Raw genomic sequence first — 24101 nt, 5'->3', positions numbered from 1 at the left:
AATGATTTAGTAATGTGTAAAAAAAGAAAGGGGTTAGTTTAGGATAACCTATACTTGAAGACATGCTGCTTTTCTTATATATAATCCAATATTCCCTTTTTTTTGGGGGGGGGGTGATGAGGGTTAAGTGACTTGCCCAGGGTCACACAGCTAGTAAGTGTCAAGTGACTGAGGCTGGGTTTGAACTCAGGTCCTCCTGAATCTAGGGCTAGCGCTTTATCCACTGTGCCACCTAGCTGCCCCCCTGCTTTTCTTTATAATCACCACTTCCCTTTGAAAATATTCACAAATGAATCCCATTGTGGTCAGAAACTGAAGTCAATTTTGAGGGACAAACTTGCAGAATCTGCTCTGTTCTTTTCTTTGAAAAGCAGAACATATGCCCTTCTCCTAAGATTTTTCAAAGATTACTTGAGAGTAAGTAGCTTAGTAATCACATCTACCACTTCTTTTATTTTAGGATATAGTTTATATTTGATGATCTGAACATCTATTGTCTCTCTTACTATCTTCCTATTATATTTGGCAATGAGTTCCCTATTAGCCATTTTTGTTGTCTTTTCCAATACAAATATCCTCCTCCTTGGCAGAAAAAACAGAAGCAAAATTAAGAGTTAAGGAGAAATGCCTTTTTGTTTGTTATTATTAACTTCTCTATCAGCAGTCTTATCCCTTCTTTGAACCTCTTTTCTCCAAGGTAGCTAACCCTCCTCTCCCCCTTAGCCTTAATTTCTATCAGCAGCCCATTCTTTCTTTGATCCTTCTCTTTTCCTGAATTTGGTCAACCTCTACCCTTTGCCTTTAATTTTTCTCACCAATTTGAACTTTAGCGTTTGTCACCATTCTTTAAGGATAACCATGCCTTGCTTTTGCAGGCATCCTTTACAACTTGCTTTTATTTTACATTTTAAAAATACAAATACATGTTAAAAATTTAAGTTGGTCCATGAGTTCTGTGTTATTATTATATTATATTAGTGTCTTTAAATAATCTGTCCTTTCACTCATCAGAACTAATCCTCTTGTGTCTTCAGAATGTATTTTTTAAGAACTCCCCATTCCTCTTGGACTAGTCTCCCCTGCAATTTTGTCCAAAGAATCCTATCTTTTGAAACCTGTTGTCCTCAAATTTAGACCATGTCAGACCATGCCTGGGTTTCCTCTGCTTTTCTATTACAAATTCTGAGAAGGCTTAGTAACAATTTTCCACTAGGTTTTCCATGCTGTCCACCCCAGTTCCCCATTATGAGTGAAAATCAGATCCAGAATGGTACTTACTCTCATTGGTGCCTCCATCTTTTTTTTTTTTTTTTCCGGGGCAATGGGGGTTAAGTGACTTGCCCAGGTTCACACAGCTAGTAAGTGTCAAGTGCCTGAGGCCGGATTTGAACTCAGGTATTCCTGAATCCAGGGCCAGTGCTTTATCCACTGCACCACCTAACTGCCCTGGTGCCTCCATCTTTTAAAAGATGAAGTTATCATTTAATTAAGAAATCATTAGTTGCTGTTTTTGCCAAAATACTGAGTGTTACAAAAACTATCTGTGTAATTTAAGTTTCCCACTAATTGTGTACTATGCTGCCAGGCCAGTCTTATGATCAAAATTTACTTTCTCTGACAAGATGGTCTTTAGTATTTTTTTTTTTAAGTGAGGCAATTGGAGTTAAGTGACTTGCCCAGGGTCACACAGCCAGTAAGTGTTAAGTGTCTGAGACCAGATTTGAACTCAGGTCCTCCTGACTCCAGGGCCGGTGCTCTATCCAATGTGCCACCTAGCTGTCTGCCCCATTAGTATTCTTTATTGATAATACTGCTTGTGTTTCAGCTTCTGTTATTTTTAACCAAATGCTCTCCACTATGCTTTATCACCATGTTATTCCCATCTCATTTCCTAGTTTCTCAAGAGTATATCTATTTATTTATCTATCTAAATTGTGAGTTTTTTTCCTATTCCTCTTACCTATCCTGTCCTTTCTGAATTAGGTATAACATTCCAGAACCATATTCAAGTCAACAGCCTGAAAGATTCATTTACAAAACTTGTTCATAATTGAACAGGCCATCTATGTAGCTGCATGCCATAATTTTCATATTTTCACCCAATGTTCTTTTATTATGTGTGGCTCAAGCTTTCATATTCCTATGTATTTCATTTATGTGTCTTTGTAGTTCCACCAGGTTGGATACAATTAACAAATATGGAAACATGAGTATCAGGAGGGCCCTGCCATTAGAAGTAAAGTCTTCTCTTAAACCATAGAAAGAAAATATTTCACAAGGCTGTGGAAAACTGAGTGAACTTATATTTCCTGTTCAATAGCTTATTTTTTGTCAACATTCAACAGACTGTTGAAGAAAGTTATCTCTTTAGTCAGGTCTCTCATGGGATTGTGTGTGGTTATCATGTCTACACAAGAACATCTTGCCTGAAGAAAGCATTTAAGGCTGTATTTTGTTCTAATTCAATTGTTTTCTTGAAATCAATCAACAAAGTAGTACTTTATTCTCTCTATCTCAGATAATTTTACTACTACAAAGATGTAGTTTTCTGTTTTAAAAAAAGGGACGGGGGGGGGGGGGGGCAGCTAGATGGTGCAGTGAATAGAGCACCAGCCCTGGATTCAGGAGTACCTGAGTTCAAATCCGGCCTCAGACACTTAATACTTACTAGCTGTGTGACCCTGGGCAAGTCACTTAACCCCAAATGCCTCACTTAAAAAAAAAAAAAAAGGTACAGGGGCAGCTAGGTGGCACAGTGGATAGAGCACTGGTCTTGGATTCAGGAGGACCTGAGTTCAAATCCAGATTCAGACACTTGACACTTACTAGCTGTGTGACCTGAGGCGAATCACTTAATCCTCATTGCCCTGCAAAACAAAAACAAAAACAAAACAAACAAAAAAAGGTACAGGTGGGGAACTATGTGGAATATTATATATGCTGTCAGATATGGTTTGTGTATTTTGCTCACCTGCCCTTTCATCTATTATAAAAAATCCATTATTATTATAAGGGATGGCTTAATGGGTAGGAGAGGGAGGAGAGTTATATTAAAAAGTGCATATGATATAAAAATAAAAGAGAGCAATAAAAATAAGGTAATCTTTTAAAAGTTGCTTTCTAAGTTGTATCACCCTTGATCAGACTGTTAAAGAAAGTTTTCTTCTCACATTTTCATTGAGGGTGCCTTCAATGCCTGTGTACATTATTCTCAAAATGATTATATACCAATAAGGAAGTGATTTAGATGGACCAGTGGCTACTTATGTCTAAGTGGGGTTTTTGGGTAAATACAGCCTCTGATTATTTCCATTCTTTTGAGTTTCCCCTTCCTCTGAGATATCTTTAAAACAGATCCCCATGTGCTTTTAAAATAGTGTCACCTTATGACCACACTTTTTTTTCTGTATGAAGGTCTAACTGCACTTCCTTGATCCATCTGCTGAAGTCCCTGCCACATCTTCAAGTAGCATACTGAATACAGAGGGAGGTACAGTCCAAGAGAAGGGGTTCTACTATTGTTGTGACAACAGCTCATTATAAAAAATGTTGGCTCATTCGTTTTAACTTTGTCTCTTTTTGTTTTCTTTCAATTTCAAGTACAAATCTTCTTGGTAAAAGCTGGTTTACCTGGATCTCATATCTAGTTCTCTACAGGCTTCAGAACATGAAGAGGGAAAGGTTCATAGCTATTTGTTTGGATAGTTCACAAGCATTCCTTAAAGAAGTGAATAAAGGAACTGCCAGAAGTGAACTCATTACATAGCCAAAGGAAATTAAAAACTTCATTGCATAGTCTATTCAGTTATCTTTCCTTGAAGTGCTCAGGGTAAACATGAAGAAATAGAGGCAGCTAGATAGCCCACTGGATGGAGAACTAGGCATGTAATCAAGTTCAAATCTTGCCTGAGATTCTTACTTGTATGACCCTAGGCATGTTGCTTAACTACTTTCAGCCTCAGTTTCCTCATCTATAAAATATGTATGATTCTATAACCACCATGATGAAGATTACTACAGCTTATACAACATCTTTTGCAGAGGAGTGAGTAGAGATGTTCTATAAAGAATGTAATAAGAAAAAAAGCAAACAGTGTAATAAGGAGATTCCAAACTAATCAACATATACTTCTGTGATGTCAATAGAAAATGTCAGAAACCATGTTTGAAAATTTGGTTCATTATCCATGAATATAAACACAAACATTTAGAGACTGAATTCAGGTGTCTTAACTACTTGCTTTAAAAAAAAAAAACATAAATCAGAGATATTGCAAAGATGTAGGATAATGGATGTGAAAATATTTCGGAAAGCAAGGTTTTACTTAAAATGAAAGATATTAACTAACAATTTCAACAAAAGGAGCCATTGGTTTTACTTTAGGAATAAAAGGCATTTTTCTATATGTTTTATCCACTAGTAGAAGAAAACAATACTTTTCTACTATGCCTTTTATGAAATTATATAATTGTGATTACTTTAATATCTTTGTTAAGTTTCAATTACTAGGAATAGTTGACAACAATCCATTTAACAACTGTGCAAGAGTCAGCTATAAGTCCTTTGTTCTAATTTGTAAAATCTCACCTGATTTCTCTGACAAAGGAAAAAGTCTGGCCAAGAAAAGCTGAATCCTTCCACAGAACACTGTATTCTGGGACTTTGATAATCTTCTTAGGAGATCTAAAACAATATATAGAAATGAAAGCAAAACAGAAACAAGGGAGGACCTTGATTTTATCACAACCATACCCAAGTGCCTTAACTATGTGGTCAATGGTATTCTTCTGCAAGTAGTAGTAGTTCCCTAAGTATGGTCTGTAGGATCCCCCTACTTATTCTTATCTAAAATAACATGAATGTTTGCTTTAAGATAATTTATTTGTAATCAATGGTGTCATCTCACTAATTTTGTCATTTACTTAACAAAATTATATGCAATGTGTTATAATTAGTATACACACAGAAAAATAAAATATAGTCTCTGTCCTTAAAGTAATTTCCCCTTTTCTGTTTCTTTTTATTGCAGGAGCAAGGATTGGGATAAATGGTCTGTGGAACACTTTTCCCATGGTCTAAAACTGTTTGACAACAACTACCCTACAGGAATTACTCTAAGTCTACTGAAATCTTCATGCTGCCAAAATTTTTTTTCACAAACAAGTAACTATATAATAATAGTTGATATTTTATATAGTGCTTTAAATATATGACTCTCAAAACAACATTATGACGTAGGTATTATTAACCCCATTTTATGGAAGCTCAAAAAGGTTAACTACAAAGGTAGTATGAAAAAAAGATTCAGACTTAGGTCTTCCCTGACTCCAAATCTAGTGCTTTCCATTATACCTTGTTGCCTAGAAGCAAAACTATGCCACATTTTGCATGTCATTAGCCAAATTTTCACCGTGTAATTGCTAAGATTTTTGTTTTTTGTATTAAATAATTTGCACAACTCTAAATGCAACCATAAAAAGATAATATTTCTACTTTTAAATGTTTTTACTTACCATTGCACATGCGCAACAAATAATTTTTTCCAGCAGAATAGAATGTATTCTGTAAATAAAAAACCTTATTATTATATAGAATTTGTAGCATATTCCAATTAGCTTTACAGTATTCTTCCATAAATGCAGCTAGAGTAGGAAATCTAGTAACAAACACTAAGTCTGCTCTTCAGTTACAAAATGCTTAATTTCAGAAACACAAGACAGAGGTATACCTGATACTTAACAAGTGCTTCATTTAACTGCTTTTGCATGATCAAATTTCCTACTTCAGTTTTCTCTAGGGATACGATTCTCACTACACTCTCTAAGAATCTAAGAGTAATGCAAGTCATCTCAGGATTCCCAGTACAATTTACACAGGGATAGTCCTTTCAACCACTAGCAAGTATGTGATCTTTTACCTCAAACTAGAAGTATAGGGAGAATTAATTACATGACAAACTGTTATAATACTGGAGGATTTCCAGAAAGATAAGAGGAAAAACAGAGTTAACAAAAAAGAGAAACAAACTTACTGATTTCCAAGTAGCAACATTTTTCTCCACAAAGGTGAAGATTGTGTCACACTGATCCAAAGGAAGACAATCCAAAACATCTCCCAATAGTACAAAAGGTGTAGATGCTGTACAAATACCTTTAAGTGGGGGCATATTTCAATTAGAAAGTTTAGAGAATTGCATGTTTATATAATCTATGAAGAATAATGCAGAATTAAAAAAAATAAGACACTTAAAAAAGAGCACAGGGAGATTTACTTCAAATTAAGAGAATAATGAAGATCAGATTCCATGTTACTTCTCTGCCATCTCCTCCCCACCCCCATTCCCACTTTATTTGCTTCCTTCCCCCATTAGAATGGACATTCCTTGAGAACAACGAGTATCTTGGAAACAGAAGAATGTGTTTGTATCCCTAGCACTCAGGATGTTCTCTCTCTCTCTCTCTCTCTCTCTCTCTGTTATCCTTTAAAGTCAATGCTTATTTAAAAAAATCACTGATGGGGGCAGTTAGGTGGCGAAGTGGATAGAGTCAGGAGGACCTGAGTTCAAATTTGGCCTCAGACAATTGACACTTACTAGCTGTGTGACCCTGAGCAAGTCACTTAACTCCATTGGCCTCACCAAAAAAACAAAAACCAAAAAAAACCCCCAACACAAAACCAAACAAAAATCGATGAACAAACATTTATTAAGAAAACATCCCCCTCAAGAAATCATACTAAATTCTTGAGTCCAATTTCAATTCCTAGCTCCACCACTAGTTGTATAGCCCTGTAGCAAATCACTTAATCTCAATTTCTTTATCTATAAAATGGAGATAATGTATATCCACACAATGGATGCATGTATGTTATGTGAACACGTACCACCCCCTACACAATATTTTGAATTAGACTGTGAGGAAACTACTTCTACCAATACAAACTGGCACTGCTCTGAAATTTAAGTCTTATAAGCCTTGGATGTTTAGAAATTAAGTGACAGGCTAAGGGTCCCAGAGCCCATGCATTAGAGGTAAGATTTGTACATAGGTCTTCCTGACTCCTAGACTTATTATTCTCTCTCTAAGCACTAAGCCATGTTTCTCTAATAACATTTATAATACATACCAAAGAAGGTGTTGTAAGAAATTATTTTGTAAATCTAATAACACTATATAAATATGAATTGCTGTTACCCTTTACTATCTATCAGAATGTAGCACTTCCTATCTGTTTTACACTGTACTTCGGAGGTACTGTGGTATAAGGAAACTAATGATGGCCTTAGAGTTAGGAGATCTGGATTCCTGTCCCAAATCAAGCATTTATTAGCTGTGTAAATGTGAGTTACTAATTACGTAAATGTGAGTTGTTATAAGGTACCGTGTGTGGGAGAAATAGAAAATGTATAAGACACAGTTGTCCCTACCCTTGAAGAGCTTATAATCTAGTTGGGAAGAAAAGTTCAATATGCTAGAATCAATCAGGGACAAAAAAACAACAACAACAAGTAATATATAATTAATGAATTAATTCCAAGTTGATGGTGTTATAAGAATTGAAAGAAGGGATATATTAGTTTAAAACCTATATGTAAAACCATCAAAAAATTAGACATTATTATGAACTCTGGAAAGTGTTATACAAATGTTATTTTTCCCCCACAAAAATTTTTTTTGCCTTTAAATTACAACTAAATTTGACACAACTCTTCATTATAAAATCTAAGTTCTCAAGCCTTGACAAACCAAAGAAATAAATTATAAGAGCTGGCTTGGTAGAACTGCAAATAAAAAAAGTAATGGATCATTTCTCCTACAAAGGTCACAGGAATACTAAAATAAGCATTTGCTTATTAAGCATCCTTTACTAATTGTATGACATAAATTGGACTTGGTGCTTGCACTAGTCAAGAAGTATTTTATTAAGTGCCACTACATGCCAGGTAACAGTCCCTGCTCTAAAGAAGCTCACATTCTAACGGGAAAGACAACACGTGAATAACTGTGTATAAAAAAAAGATATAGACAGGATATATTGGATGTAATCTTAGTGGGAAAGCATTAGCATTAAGAGCGGATCAAAAAAGATTTCTTACAAAAAGTGAGATGTTAGCTGGGACCTAAAGGAAGTTGGGTAACATTTGGATAGGCAATAAATATTTTTCAATAAATACATGAGTTAGTAAATATACATCCATAAATTCAATATTATTCAAAATGGAAAATATTAACAGATGTAGGAGGCAAAAAAGGGGTTAACAGAAAAACCTAAGACCCAAACTCTAATTCAGATATGAACTCTAAGAGGGATTCAGATCCCAGTTAATGGATAACTTACAAGTCAGGATGCTAGGTTCTCTTACCCACAGTAATCAGTACCCATAATGGGAACATAGGGAGGTAGGTCATGAAGACCTTAGATTATAACAATAATACACTGACAGGCTATAGAAATTCAAACTAGGAATAAAAGAAAAATGAAGCTATTTTGAAACTAGCCATGGGAAACAGAAAGAGACATGCACAGAAAAGACCAAATCTGTCTCCAGATTCACCTTATGCTGTGTAAACCCCCAAAACACACCTTCACAGAAAAAGATACCTGCCTGGGGGTTGGCTTAAGCTCCCAGGAACTCCAAATTAGGATAGGCCCTCCCCTGTACCTCCCTAAAGTGGAGATTATTATAATGAGGACAGGCCCTCCCCTGTACCTCTCCAAGGTAGAGATTATTATGAGACTGATAATCAATTTATCCATACTATAAATATAACTGTCTTTTCTTTCCCTATTAGAAAAACACCTTTTCACTATTCTGGTTCTCTCCTTATGATCACTCACAGTATTGCAATAAAACTTGGGAAACTAAGTCACTGAGTCTTGTAATTCTTTTGGGATGACTCATGATCAATTTGACCCTAATTCTATCCCACATCACTAACTATACTTAATATCACAAATTTAGTTTACTGCTTTTTTGGTTCAATATCACCTTCCCCTACAAAACTTCAATTCTATGACGAACACATTTAACCAGTTAAAAACAGGAATACTGAGGAGTACATTGCTGTGAGAGGAGTTTAATTCAATTAAAAGATAGGTTACTGAATGACTACTATTCCACAAACATTTATTAAGAGCCTACTGCATGCAAAAGCATCATTCTAAGTGCCAGGGGCATAAGAAGATAAAAATGATACAATTCTAATCCTCAAAGAGCTTACATTTAATTGGAAAGGATACAAGCATAAAGATAAATGCAATACAAGGTTTGGTATGATAAGACACAAAGAAAAGATCCAGGCAAAGTCCTTTAGGAAAATGTAAGGAGGATGAAACTTTTGGTGAGTGGGGAGGGCATTAAGGAAAGCTTCACACAGGAAGTGACACCTGACTTATGGTTTGAAAAAAGAAGAGGATTTTAAAGACAGATGATAAAGGAGTACATTTCAAACACAGAGAATGGCTTAATAAATTTATAAAGGCTAGGGATGGAATGTTGTTGGAGAATAAAAGTATTCATTTAGCAAAAATATTCTGTGTGACTGAATGAATGGAAAAGCCTTTATTAAGTGCCCATTATGGGCAAAGCACTGTACAAAGTGCTCAAAATACAGGTCTAGTCCAATTCCAGTCCCTATCCCTTACTAAGTGCTAAGTATTGTTCAAGATGCTGGTTACAAAAACAAAAAAGTTCTGTACCCTCAAGGAGCTTAAAGTCTAATGAGGGAAACAAAACACTTAGGAGAATGTAACTAGAGAGGGGCACTCTGGTTTTGAAAGATAAAGGGATAATGTGTGGGGCCAAGTAGTACTAGACCGATATAACCCTTCCAGGAAAAAGGGCATTGTTGATTGATTCTGGTGCCAAAACTGAAGGGGAATAATATGAAAATAAGCAGGGGGGGGGGGAGGGAGGGAGAGAGGAGTTGATCAAAGAGGTTCTGAGTGTTGAGCAAAAGGAAGGACAACATTATCATCAACATCATCACATTTACATAGTTAAGGTTTGCAAAGGACTTGACACCTCACTTGACCTTCACAATAAACCAGAGGGAGGTGCTATTATTATCCCCATTTTACAGAAGAGGAAACTGAGGCTAAGAGAGGTTACATGAACTGTTCAGGGTCATGTAGGAAGGCTAGGAAGAGTTGGAAGAAGAATTAAAATTCAGATTTTCCTGATTTTTCTAGTACTCTAAACAGTCTGCCACCTAGTTGCCCCAAATTTATGTGATGTAATCTCAACTGGGCTCTCACTTATCTCCCTAATTAACTCACTCTCAAACTCAACACGAAGGCTCTTTCAAACTTTTTTATCCTTCCTCAAACTTCCCATGGCTCCTACACTCCCAACTAAGATTCTTGCCTCATATTTACTGGAAAAAAAATTCACCAGGAGCTCCCCTTTTTCCTCTTCATCTCACATCACCCAAATGCCTCTATCTTATCTCTTCCTTCACCTGTCTCACATGAAGAGGTGGCTCTTCTCCTTATCCAGGTTAATCCTTCTAATATGTACAAGTGATCTCATTCCATCTCCTCTTCTTCCAACAGACTGCCCTCTCTATCATCCCCACTCTCTCTTCAATCTCTCCCTGTCTACTGTTTACAAACATGTCCATGTCTCCCCAATCCTCAAAAAACCTTCACTTGATCCTCCTATCCGTGCTAGCGATCATCCCATATCTCTCTTTCTGGGGCAAAACTTCAAGGCCATCTACAATAGATGTCTTCACTTTTCTTTTCACTCTGTTCGGCTTCAGACCTTATCTTTCAAATGAAATTGCTTTCTCCAAAGTTACTTATGATCCCTTACTTGCTTTCTCACTTTCTTCATCATGGCTGACACTGTTTAAATACCTTTCTATGATCATTCCTTCAAAATGTCATTTTCTGGATCTCATCCAAGTCACACCTACTAACTCTGAGTGTTCCCTCAAGGTTCACCCTACACCCTCATCTCTTTTTCCCTCTATACTACTTTACTTGGTGATCTCATCATCTCCCATGGATTCAATTATCATCTCAATGCAGATGATTCTCAAATCTATTTGTCTAGCCCTAACCTCTCTACTGACCTTTATTCTCACACCTCCAACTGCTTATTAGCTATCTTATACTAGATGTCCTGTAGATATCTTAAATTCAACATGTCCAATTTTTCCTTGACCTCATTTATTTGATTTTTAAAATCTTTTCTGAGCTCTTCCAGGAGAACTTTTTGCACCTGAGACCAATTCATATTTCTCTTTGAGGCTTCACATGTAGGTGTTTTGACATTATTATCCTCTTCTGAGTTTGTGTTTTGATCTTTCCTATTGCCATAGTGGCTTTCTATGGTCAGAGCTTTTTTATTTTTTGCTCATTTTCCAGTCTATTTCTTGACTTTTAAAGTTGAGCTCTGCTCCTGGGGTAGAGTGGGGCACTGTTCCAAACTTTGTGCACCTGGGGCCAGGCCACTAACCTGCTGTGCTAGGGTTGGAATAAAGCTGGCCTGCTTAGCTGGGGCTATGGGACCTTGGTTGCTGATCTCTGCTGGTGCTAGGTTTACATGAACACTGCCTGCACTGGGGTTGGGGGGGTGAGGGGGCTCTCCCCTTTTACTCAAGTGAGACAGACCTTTCCTACAGTCCTTTTAAGTTATCTTGGGCTGGAAAATTGTTTCACCCCATCCTTTTGTGGATTCTGTTGCTCAAGAATTCATTTTGGGGCATGACAAAAGTTGTTTTGAGGGGAACTGGGAAGAGTTCAGGCAACTTCCTGACTTTTCTCCACCATCTTAGCTCCAGCTCTCCACATATCCAAAACTGAACTCAATTATCTTTCCCCCCAAGCTCTCCTTCCATCCAAGCTTTTCTATTTACTATCAAGGGCACCACCAGCCTCTCAGTTACCCAAGCTTACATAATTTAGGTGTCATCCTCAACTCTACACTCTCACCACCCATATCCAATCTGTTGCTAAGAGATGTCAATTTACCTTTATAACATCCCTCACATGTCTCCTTCTCTCCTCTGACACTATCTCTAGCCAGGTATAGGTCCTCATCACTTCATACTTGGACTATTGCAACAGACTTCTGGTTAGTTTGTCTGCTCTAAGTCTCTCCCCATTTCAGTAGATTCTCCACTAGACTGTCAAAGTGACATTGAACTCCTTGCTCTTCCTAAAATAAGATACTCCATTACCCAACTCCGAGAATTTTTACTGGCTTGGAATATTCTCCCTTCCTCATCTTTGCCTCCTAGCTTCCTTCAAATTCCAGCCAAAATCCTGCCTTTATAGGAAGCCTTTACCAATCCCTTTTAATTCCTTTTGCTGATTATTTCCTGTTCACATATAGTTACTTGCATGTTGTCTCTTCCATTAGATTATGAGTTCCTCAGAAAGAGAGACATTTACCTGTCCCACTCTCCACTCCACCCCCAATCCCTAGCACTTAACACAGTGCCTGGCACATAGTAGGTACTAAATAAATGTTAACTGACTGAATATTGTCCAAATTGTGATATGCAGCTGGATGAACAATCCACAGAGAACAACCATCAGAACATATATCCTGGAGATATACTGCAAATGGACAATGAACTGGACCCAGAATTGAACAAGAGGAAGAAAAGATTCTGAATTGTTTTTAAATCACCTCAGGGTTCTCTCACAAAGGCCCCCTAGGTGGTGCAGTGGATAGAGCACAGACCCTGGATTCAGGAGGACCTGAGTTCAAATCTGACCTCAGATACTTGACACTTACTAGCTGTGTGACCCTGGGCAAGTCACTTAACCCCAATTGCCTCACCAAAAAAAAAAAAGAAAGAAAGAAAGAAAAAGAAACAAAGGCCCATCTTTTTAATGATAATATTCTTCTGGTGATGTCGTATGGCTATGAATTATGGAATAGTACTCTTACAAGAAATGACGTTGAGGATCACCCAGAGGGAAATGGAGACATACATAGTAAGCATGAACAGGCTGCTACATATTACAAAAGAAGAATTTCTCAAAAGTAGTGTAAAGATGATGTTGGAGACTCATGACCAGAAAAAGATAAGCAAAACAACCCATATGCTCAATAATAGCTACCCGTTGCCAAGAGAATGACAAAGACCCCCAACCACATTAATAAGATTCCCTACCACCAGTTCCCCCCCCACGCCCCCCCCCCCCCGGACTTTGTGGATTTACAAGAGGGTACAGATAGCAGTTGCACAGGATGGGCAGACTTGGATGGTTTCTAATCTGTATAGCTACCCAGTAGGTGGATAAGGTAGACTGGAGATAGAAGTTCGAGGCTTTGGTAAGAAGATAAACTGGGAAGCTAGGGCATCAAAGATTCATCTGTAGGAATACTTGAAGGACTAAGGATGAAGGTGGGATAGAAAGTAAGACCGTGAAATCATGTAGTGTATTCAGCTGGAGGTGAGAGGATGACAAAAGAAGGATCTGGGCAGGGTGATGTGATAAGAATTTATTATGTACCTAATGGCATTCTAGACATTAAGGAAGATGCAAAAAGAGTGTATGTCATCAATTTTACTACTGTAACACATTCTACTTTGGGAGGCAAGAATTATATATATGCAACAATTTAAAAGTTGGATAAGACGAACATAATTAAGTACCGAAATGTGTAGCATAGGAGTACACTGGAAGAACGGAACAGGAGAGAAATCAGTGTATATCAGTATTGTTGGGAAGGGTTTTATAGATGTGGCATTTGAAATGAGCTTTGAAAGATGGGCATGATTAGAAAAGATGGGGAGAGAGGAGGAAAAAAGGTTAAAATTAAATATCTCACTCATCAGATTAATCTATGAAAAATACTTACCTTCAGTGACTCCCCCAATAGCAAGAGAAATAATAGCCAAAACATTTTCACAAGATGCACGGGTTATCTAACAACAAAGGAAAAAAAAACCCCAAACTGAGCTTACTTCATGAAATAAGAATGTTTAATGACTATAACTTTTATTTTAAAAGTATAATTTCTTATGATCTTAATTACAATGCTTTTATCCACTGCCTAACATATAAGGGAGACTTTTCTACCACTTCCCTACAAAACCAAACTATCTTGAGAGATTATCATCTTACATTTATATTAAACTATATAAGCATCATGTAAGTTTCTCAATTAATTTTGTTGATATTTTTGAGTCATTTCAGTCGTGTCCAACTCTTCTTGACCCCATCTGGGGTTTTCTTGGCAAAGATAATGGAGTGACTTGTCATTTCCTTCTCCAGCTCATTTTACAGATGAGGAACCAAGGCAAACGGGGGGGGGGGGGGGGGGGGGGGGAGTGACTTGCGAAGGGTCACAGAGTGTCTGAGGCCAGACTTAAATGCAGAAGATGAATCTACCTGACTCCAGGCGTGAGCACAATTCTTTTCACTGCGCCACCTAACTTGCCCCTTAATTTATTTGGTTGTTAACAAAATAGTGGATAGAGTGCTAAACTTGGAGTCTGAAGATACGAATTCAAATTCTGCTTCTAACATTTAATAGCTGCATGAATGGACAAGTCATTTAACCTTTCTGAGAGTGTTTCCTCATCTGTAAAACAGAGATAATACCACCTATAGTACCTACCTCAAATGATGGTTAAGAAATTCAAAGAAGCTTTGCAACCTTTAAAGTTCCATATAAATGTTAATTATTATCCAATCCCACAACAAAAAATATACATTATAATAAATAAAAAGTTATGCTAATCAAAACTCAGTAACACACCAAAAGACAATAGAAAAACTTGTACCATTTTGGTGTATAGATGTTCAACATTTTCCCATTAAACAAGATTTCAGAAGTTAAAACATTCATGTTAATATCACATAATATGATTCCACAATGTACACTAAGAATAGGTTAATTTATAATAAAAAGACTAACTTCAAAAGTATAAAATGACATATACTGTGAGTCACAATCATGTTATTTGGTAATTTTGCTTAAATATTTACTACACTTTTGCAGAAGTTTGCTGGAAGTGTCTGTTATTTTAAAACAAAATATATTATGTTCAGTTCTGGGTACCAGTTTATTAGGAAGGACACTGAAAAGCTAGGTGTCCAGAGGAGGGCAATAAAGATGAAGAAGGGCCATGATTTCATGCCATTCTGAGGACCAATTGGACGAAGTGGAGATGTTTAGCTTGGAGGAGAGAAGACTTAATGGGGACATGATGACTGCCTTCAAGTCTTTGAAGGGCTATTACATAAGAGGGATTAGACATTTCTCATTTGATCCCAGGGGGGAAAACCAGAAGCAATGAGCAGAAGGTGCAACCAGCCAAATTTAGGTTTGATATAAAGAAAAACTTCCAAACATCTAGAGCTATCCAAAAGTGAGATGGCTTGCCTTGGGAAGGAGCGAGCTCTTTCCTCCCTGGAAATCTTTAAAGAAGAAAGCCTGGTTGACCACTTGTTGGGTATGTTATAGTGAGGATTCCTTTTCAAATATGAATTAGGTTGGGGCAGCTAGGTGATAAACACCGGCCCTGGATTCAGGCGGACCTGAGTTCAAATCCAGCCTCAGACACTTGACATTTACTAGCTGTGTGACCCTGGGCAAGTCACTTAACCTCCACCGCCCCACAGGAAAAACCAACAACAAAAAAACAAATATGGGTTGGGTTAAATAATTGTTGAATCCCTTTTCAAATTTAAATTATATGATCAATAAACATTTTTCTAAAAGATTATGTTTAGTATAAGAAGTAGTATGGTATAGTAAGAGTACTAGTATTGGGGCAGCTAGGTGGCGCAGTGGATAGAGCACTGGCCCTGGATTCAGGAGGACCTGAGTTCAAATGTGGCCTCGGACCCTTGACACTTACTAGCTGTGTGACCCTGGGCAAGTCACTTAACCCCAATTGCCACACACACACACACTAAAATAAAGGCAAAAATTAAAAAAAAAAGAGTGCTAGTATTGAAGTCAGGAAGACCTGGGTATAAGTTCAGATCTGACCCATAGTGCCTGCATGGCCATTGGGTAGTCTTTTCTCTAAATCAGTGAAATCACAGGTCCAGTCCCTACCTTTATCCTTATATTTAATAGAAAATTTTTTTCAACTTTAAAGCATTTGTCAATCTAAAACACTGAAGAACATACTCCTAAAACACACTGAAGAATAGTTTATTAAGTTTTAAATGATTAAATAGTCTAGCAATATTAACTTGTTTCTCACTGTATAATGCCATACTCTAACAGTATATGTGACATGGGGACAGTATATAAACTTACTCTAATCTGAAAAATTATACAATTTGAATTCTCAGGATTTTTTAAGAAAAGGGAAAGGAAAGCAAGTTAAAACACTTGTTTTGGGACAGAAACAATCAACTGTGCCATAGTCCAGAATTGGTAGTATAAGGTGGTAATACATAAGATATGCCTTTATGGGGCAGATAGGTAGCACAGTGGATAGAGCACTGTCCCTGGAGTCAGGAGGACCTGAGTTCAAATCTGGCCTCAGACACTTAACACTTAACTAGCTGTGTGACCCTGGGCAAGTCACTTGACCCCAACTGCCTTACCAAAAAAAAAAAAAAAGATATGCCTTTATATCTACACAATCCCATCCATTTAATCCCCTTCCTCTTGACAATATAAATGAATGGCTACTATAATGCAGAAAAGGCTATTCTGGGGAGGAAGACCCATAGCCTTTTGTAACCTCCACTTTGGCCTTTTTATACATTTGTCTAAACTGAAATGATGCTTTTAAAGTAAGCTAAAATAAACTGAGGTGCTATGTTCACAGAGTGAACACAGATTTATAATTGTTTTTTGTTTTTTTTAAGTGAGGCAATTGAGGTTAAGTGACTTGCCCAGGGTCACACAGCTAGTAAGTGTTAAGTGTCTGAGGCCGGATTTGAACTCAGGTACTCCTGACTCCAGGGCCGGTGCTCTATCCACTGAGCCACCTAGCTGCCCCTATAATTGTTTTTTAAAAAAACTATATTGTAAAAGAAGACACAGACTCAAAGTAAAAAAAGTGAGAAAAAAAAATACACAGAAAGTGAAAAGTAGTATGCTTTGATCTGCATTCAAACTCCAGTGATTCCTTCTCTGGAGGTGGATAGCATTTTTCATCATGAGTCCTTTGAAATTGTCTTGGATCATTGTATTGCTGAGAATAGCTAAATCGTTCACAGATAATGATCATACAGTATTTGCTGTTACTGTGTATAATGTTCTCTGGTTCTCTCACTTCACTTTGCATTAGTTCATGTTAGTCTCTCCAGGTTTTTCTGAAATCAGCCTGTTCATCATTTCTTACAGCACAGTAACATTCCATTACAATTATATATAACAACTTGTCATGGATTTATAGTTGAAAAATATCATTTTGATTTCTCTGGGATTATGTAGCCACTGCTTTTTTCCCTCTTTACCATAACAACAGTGATTGTAACATAGTTACATGAAATTTAGAAAAACTGTTCCAAAAATTGAAGCGGGGCTTATGCAGTTTAGAAGCCCGCTGTAAATCTGCTGGCACATAAATCTGAATCAAAACATGCCTATGATCACAAAAAACAGGTGCCCATTTGGAAAATGCCCATTGACACTGAAGACAACAATAGTGTTGTAACTAACCATCAAGTTCTTAGTTCACAACAAGCACAAGTAAAAATATCAAAGAACTGTTTTTACTTAATAAAATATATTTATTTTCAGCAAAACACAACATTTTTGTTCTCTCTCTACATGTATACACACAGAGATGGGGGGGAAATATAATCTTTTGTTATATTATGTAAATAATTTTCACTATTCCTGACAGGTGCCTTACTGGTGAGAACACCTTACAATGACTTCTGGCATTGTAATGGAAAAAAGGTTACTCACCCTGTCTCAGCTAGACTTTGGGCACTATAATTTTATTCCACTGCTGGTATCACTGAATTAGATGCCCTTCCTTTAACTATATCTTGAGCTATATGTTTTCGGATATATTTAAAAGTCTTAGTTTCCCTTGGATGGGGTAGTCTTAATTTATTTATTGTCTTAAACTTGTACAATGCCTATGAGCTGTCAAACATTTAGTGGGTACTGACTCAAACTAGTCCAGAAATGGCTAGGTCCATTATAACAGTTAACTATGACAAACTGGCCCAAATATATAGCAATAAGTAATAATCATCCTGGACCTGTAATTTCACTGTTATGGTAATTTATTTCACAGAGGCAGGTTTCACACAACCCATCTATAATACAGAATCTTAGCATAGTGCTTGAAGCCCAGAAAAGTTAAATAACTTGCTCATGGTCACACAACTAGACAGGCTAGGAACCAGGGTCTGTCTTCTTGATTCCAAGTAAAGCATCTAGTACTCCATCTACTACACAATGCAGCCTTTTGTCCTACTGAGTTATTCTTCAAAATGTTTATTAATTTTAAAAAATGATAACCATTTTTATTCAAAGTTTTGAGTTCCAAATTCTATCCCTCCTTTGCTCCCTCCACAAGATGGTAAATAATCAGATATAGGTTAAACACGTGCAATTATGTAAAAGATTACCATATTAGTCATTTTGTATAAAATTTGAATAAAAGAAAAGAAATCAAAGAAAGTGAAAAATAGCATGCTTCAGTCTATATTCAATCAATATCAGTTCTTTCTCTGGAGGTGGATAGTATGCTTCACCATTAGTCCTTTGGGATTGTCTTGGATTATTGTACTGCTGAGAATAGTTAAGTCATTCACTGTTCTTCATCAAACAATATTGCTGTCAGTGTGCACAAAGTTCTCCTGGTTCTGCTCATTTCACTATAAATCAGTTCATACAAGTCTTTCCAGCCTTTCTGAAATCATCCTGCTTGTCATTTCTTACAGCATAATAATATTCCATCAAAATCATACACCATATGGCACAGTGGATAGAGCACCAGCCCTGGAGTCAGGAGGACCTGAGTTCAAATCCAGCCTCAGATACTTAACACTTACTAGCTGTGTGACCCTGGGCAAGTCACTTAACCCCAATTGCCTCACTAAAAAAAAATTAAATAAATAAAAAATCATATACCATAGCTTGCCCCAATTGATGGGCTTGCCTTTGATTTCCAATTCTTAGCCACCACAAAAAGAGCTGCTATAAATATTTTTGTACAAATAGGTCTCCGGCCCCCCCCCCCCCCCCGCTTTATTGGAAATCTTTGGGATATAAACCCAGAGGTATTGCTGGATCAAAGGGTATGCACAGTTTTATAGCCCTTTGGGCATAATTCCAAATTTCTCTCCAGAATGTTGAATTCATCCACCAACAGTGGATTAGCGTCCCAATTTTCAAAATGGTTCTCATTTAACAAAATTATTTCTCTTAAAAACAGAAGTGGGGCAGCTAGGTGGCGCAGTGGATAGAGCACTGGCTCTGGAGTCAGGAGTACCTGAGCCTCAGACACTTAACACTTACTAGCTGTGTGACCCTAGGCAAGTTGCTTAACCCCAATTGCCACACTAAAAAAACAAAAAAACAAAATAAAATAAAACAAACAAACAAAAAACCAGAAGTAATTTTTAAGTAACAAATAACTCCTTAATTTGCCAGCAAAATTTTAGAATTTGGTAGCAGAAAAGTACTTACAATTTCCTCTTCTAGAATAACTCTGAAAGCTTGATCAAGGGTACATTTTTTCTCATTTTCACTATCAAAGACAAAACAAAACTTATATTTTATTAAGAGCTCAGACAAACACAAAACTTTAGTGTGTATTGTTAATGGAAACAGAGGCTCTTACCTGCCAGCTAACTGGTTGAAGGTGCTCAATAATGGCTTGATATTTTTGTTGACCAAGGCGTCTCTGGTGGAATTCTAGGAAAATAAAAGTGATAAATCTGTGGAAAGATTTTACTGAAAAACAAAACATCTCCACACATAATTTTGAAAAGGTACTCATAGAAAAGTGTTGGAGGAAAACATCCTGTTGAGCTTTCCTTCAAAATACTTATTATCCATCTCTTTTCTTCACTATGTTGCCTCTGTCTATCTCATAAAATTACAGCAAGGAAAATGCTTTGTAAAACAAAGTACTAGATACATGTGACTTTTTCCCCCCTTTTTAAAAGGGACATCAATTTAAGAAGGAGGGCTTAAGAAAATTATGATTATGGAATAATTTGAGACCACAGTTGAGTCCATAAGAGAATGGCATAATTCCATGGGATGCTGATAAGTGCACATTTTAAAAGGACAAAAGACAAAAGGGAGGAAGGTAAGAGAGAATAATTAAACAAATGTCAAAAGAAAAACAGTCCTATAAGAATAGAATCAAGGAAGCTCAAATATAGCATAACCTTAGGCTTGCTATAAATGCCAAGAACAAAAAAGACATGGTTTTAGGGAGTGCTACATTGAGACAAGAGGAAGAAGAAAATAAGGAACTTGTTTCCTGGAATGCTATCTTGGATGGAGGGTACAATGATAAAAGTGGCTAAAAGAAGGAATAACTACTCAAGGTTTTTTTTTTTTCCCCCTTTAAAAGTGATTTTCAGGGGCAGCTAGGTGGCACAGTGGATAAAGCACTGGTCCTGGAATCAGGAGGACCTGAATTCAAATCTGGCCTCAGACACTTGACACTTACTAGCTGTGTGACCCTGGGCAAGTCACTTAACCCCAATTGCCTCACCAAAAAAAGACTGACCAAAATGGAAACACATTGGGATTTGAGAAAGGCATTGGAAAAAGTTTCTCAGTATTCTTATGGACAAAATACAGAGACGAACTAGATAACAATACAGTTAAATGTAATAGGGTTGGCCAAGAACTCAATTCAGAAAATGATTGTTATGTCAGCCTGGAGGGAGATTTCTAATGAAGTGCCACATAAGTTTTTCGGGGTTTTTGCAGGGCAAGGAGGGTTAAGTGACTTGCCCAAGGTCACACAGCTAGTAAGTGTCAAGTGTCATGTCCTACTGAATCCAGGGCCAGTGCTCCATCCACTGTGCCACCTAGCTACCCCCTAAGTTTCTGGGTTTTTTTAAGGGTGAACAACAAACCATCAACAGCTTGGATGAAGATATAGAAAACATCCACATCAAACCTGCAATTGGCATAAAATTGAAAAGCATATCTAATACAGTGGGCAACAGAATCAGGATCTAAAGAAATTCCAATAGGCTAGAATGAAGGGCCATATACTATTTAATAATATAATAAGGATAAATGTAAAGTCTTATGTTTTGATTCAGAAAATTGATTGTTTTAGTACAGATGAAAAAGATAAAGCTAGAAAGCAGTTCATAAGAAAAATTGAGATTTTTTAGTATATGGGAACCTTATATTATTCAACAATATAAAATAGTAGCCAAAACATCTAATATGATCCTAGAATGCCCTTAGGGAATATACCGTGTCCTCTTCAGACCATACATAGCAAATTATACAGTTCTAAGTAAAACCTTTAAATGACAATGTCAAGTACGAGTGTGTCTGAATGAGGTTAATATATGAATGAACTTGCAGGATAAGTATCAGTAGTAAATAGAGGATGTTTGGCTTAAAAAAGAGACCACACTTTAGTCTTCAAGTGTCTAAAGGATCATAGAAGAATTATAATTCTTTTTGGTTTGTTCTGGAGAAAGAAAACTAAGGGCAATAGGTAGAAAAGTTACTGAGATAGTTGAGGGTTTTTTAAGGAAGAATTTCATAACTTAGGAATAATTAGTAATAGAATTACTGTCTTGAAGGGTAGTGGAATCTTCAATCTAAGGCTGGAGAACCACTGATTAGGGATCATAAAAAGAATTTATGCTTCAGGTCCCAACCTGATAACACCTGGGTTCATTCTAACTCTAAGAGTCTACGATTCAAGGGGGCAGCTAGGTGGCACAGTGGATAGAGCACTGGCCCTGAATTCAGGAGGACCTGAGTTCAAATCCAGACTCAGACACTTGACATTTACTAGCTGTGTGACCCTGGGCAAGTCACTTAACTCCAATTGCCTTACCAAAAAAAAAAAAAAAGAGTCTACGATTCGAGAGTTATTTTTTCCAATGTAGATTACATAGTAGGCCTAGGTGCCAACTGCTGGCTGTACAACTAACTAGCTGTGACCCTGGGAAAGTCATTTAACTATCTTATGTTCTAGTTTGGACTATGGAATCACAAAAAACCTCAGATCTAAAATTCTAAATATCAGAGAACCTCAGAGAAAGAATTTCAGAAGTGACCTAATCCAACTCATGCCTGAATAAGAATTCCTTCTACAACATACTCTAAAAATGGACATCTAGCTTTAAAAGGCCTCTTATGAAGGAGAAGCCACTATTTAGTGAAGCAGCTCTCATTTCTAGGAAGTTGAATTAGTATGGTTTCTCAGTTGTTTTGTTTTTGCAGAGAAAAAGCAGTAAATGTGATATAGTTTAGGAAACTCAGTTCTAATCAAAACTGTAGGATAGATCTGAGTGGCAAAAGCAACTAGACATAGCATTGAGGTTTGTTTTCTTGTGTGTGTGTGTGTGTGTGAGATATGGAAGAAAGGATTTAGTCTTTCCAAATACTCTAATTTAGGATAAGCTGATTCCTCCCAGACACCTCTGAAACACACTGATCATGAAAGGCTTTATAGAAGGCTTTGTACAAGGGGTTGTTCAAATTCCTTTGGTGTCATCTGCACTTATGGATTCATTAATCTTTCAAACTGTCTAGCTGCATCCATTAGTCTCTCTGGGGAAAAGGAATCCATTTGGCCAGACAATATCATTCCATTTCTTGACTGATAATATACGTATGTGCATCTACTGAGACTTCTTCCAAGTCTATGGGCATTGGATCTTTAAAAAGCAACCCACCTCCACAAACATAAAACTATCCTAATATAGAAGCTAAGAAAATTAAAACAAAGGCACGCAAAATTTGCCTCAGTATTAATAGAATCAATGGGTTTGGTACATATAGGAATTACTTCCACCAGGAACAAAAAGTCAAAGCTGTTGTCCAGTTAAGCTGTGGTTGGTTGCCCAATCTTGTTTATAATTCTCAGTTTCTGACAACAGATAGATAAACTGCCACACAATCTGTAGGTAGGGGATCATGTCCTCCAAGGAGAACATATAGCAAGCCACTTCAACAGAAAAGAGCCAACTGGTGCCCAGTTACCCTGTCTTTTTCTCCACACAAGGTATGGACCTGAATAGAAATACCCTCTTGGGAGAAGGGGTGGGAAGAATCCATTCCAACAGTAAAAACCACTGACAAATTATAAGCCTATCTCCATGGTAAGAAGGTGCCATTCCCACCCTACCCCTCCACCCCCTCTATTGGAGGTTATTCTTCCTGTGGCTAGAACACCTATCCTAGAGTATTATGGAAAAGAACCTACCATGAGTAAGGGGAAACAACTCCCATCATGCCACTATACCCACCATTTTTCTCCAGATAATTTAGATACATTTACTGTTCACCACCTCTTCCTCTAAGATGGGAACATTTGAGACAGGCCTGTTGCATTAGCAACAGAAGAGAGAAGAGAGTTCAGAAGATCCAGCATCTACTTTAATATTCATGGTGAACAAACTGTAATCAGTACCATACTACCTCTACATGCCAAAGGTTGGAAAGCTATGGAGACTCAGATTGTTTTGTGTTATACAGGCAACTCAAGAAAGTAGACTTGATCAACTTGGGACTGTGGGACCCTATCTTTTTGTGAGAGAATTTTGCTAGGCTCTCAGCCAAATCTATCCTTTTGCCTTCTGTCTCCTATTAATTTTCAGGTCAAGCCCACACATTGACTGGCTTTTTATACATCTTCTGCCTTTGTGGGAACAAGGCAATCCTAATAATCCTCTTTAATGTGAAGGAATGAACCCAAAGCAGTCTCAGTGGCTTCCCAGATGAATTTTGATTGACTGGCAAGGCCCTGTCTTTGGGCTCAGAATAGTTTAACCTGACTGAAGTAGCCATGAAGACAAAAAGTGACCAAAGACTGACTCTTGGCTCCATGCTGTATTACAGCTTTGGTTTTCTCCAAAAAGGCTTTTAAAGGGCAGCCATCTTAAACCTGGATGTTTATCTTCTCCAAGTCATGTAGCCACTAGGAAAATATGAACCAATTGGGTTTTCCACAATCCAAATTATAGAAGTCCTAATGTA

At 37.2% G+C, this 24101-nt stretch overlaps 1 protein-coding gene across 2 annotated transcripts in view; it reads right to left on the bottom strand.

The window, feature by feature from the left end:
• THOC1 (THO complex 1) overlaps positions 1-24101 on the bottom strand; it is a 68398-nt gene that overhangs the window by 33455 nt on the left and 10842 nt on the right. For both annotated transcript variants that reach the window (XM_043978449.1, XM_043978450.1), the window contains exons 2-7: positions 19747-19820; positions 19593-19653; positions 13827-13893; positions 6033-6151; positions 5515-5563; positions 4589-4684 (exon numbers count right to left, since the gene is read on the bottom strand). In XM_043978449.1, the coding sequence (XP_043834384.1) occupies positions 4589-4684; positions 5515-5563; positions 6033-6151; positions 13827-13893; positions 19593-19653; positions 19747-19820 (466 nt within the window). The remainder of the gene's footprint in view (positions 1-4588; positions 4685-5514; positions 5564-6032; positions 6152-13826; positions 13894-19592; positions 19654-19746; positions 19821-24101) is intronic.

This window comes from Dromiciops gliroides, chromosome 1, assembly GCF_019393635.1.
Source record: "Dromiciops gliroides isolate mDroGli1 chromosome 1, mDroGli1.pri, whole genome shotgun sequence".
Taxonomy (NCBI): Eukaryota; Metazoa; Chordata; class Mammalia; order Microbiotheria; family Microbiotheriidae; genus Dromiciops; species Dromiciops gliroides.
The sequence above is the reverse complement of the archived record's forward strand: the minus strand, read 5'-3'. Positions and strand labels throughout refer to the sequence as shown.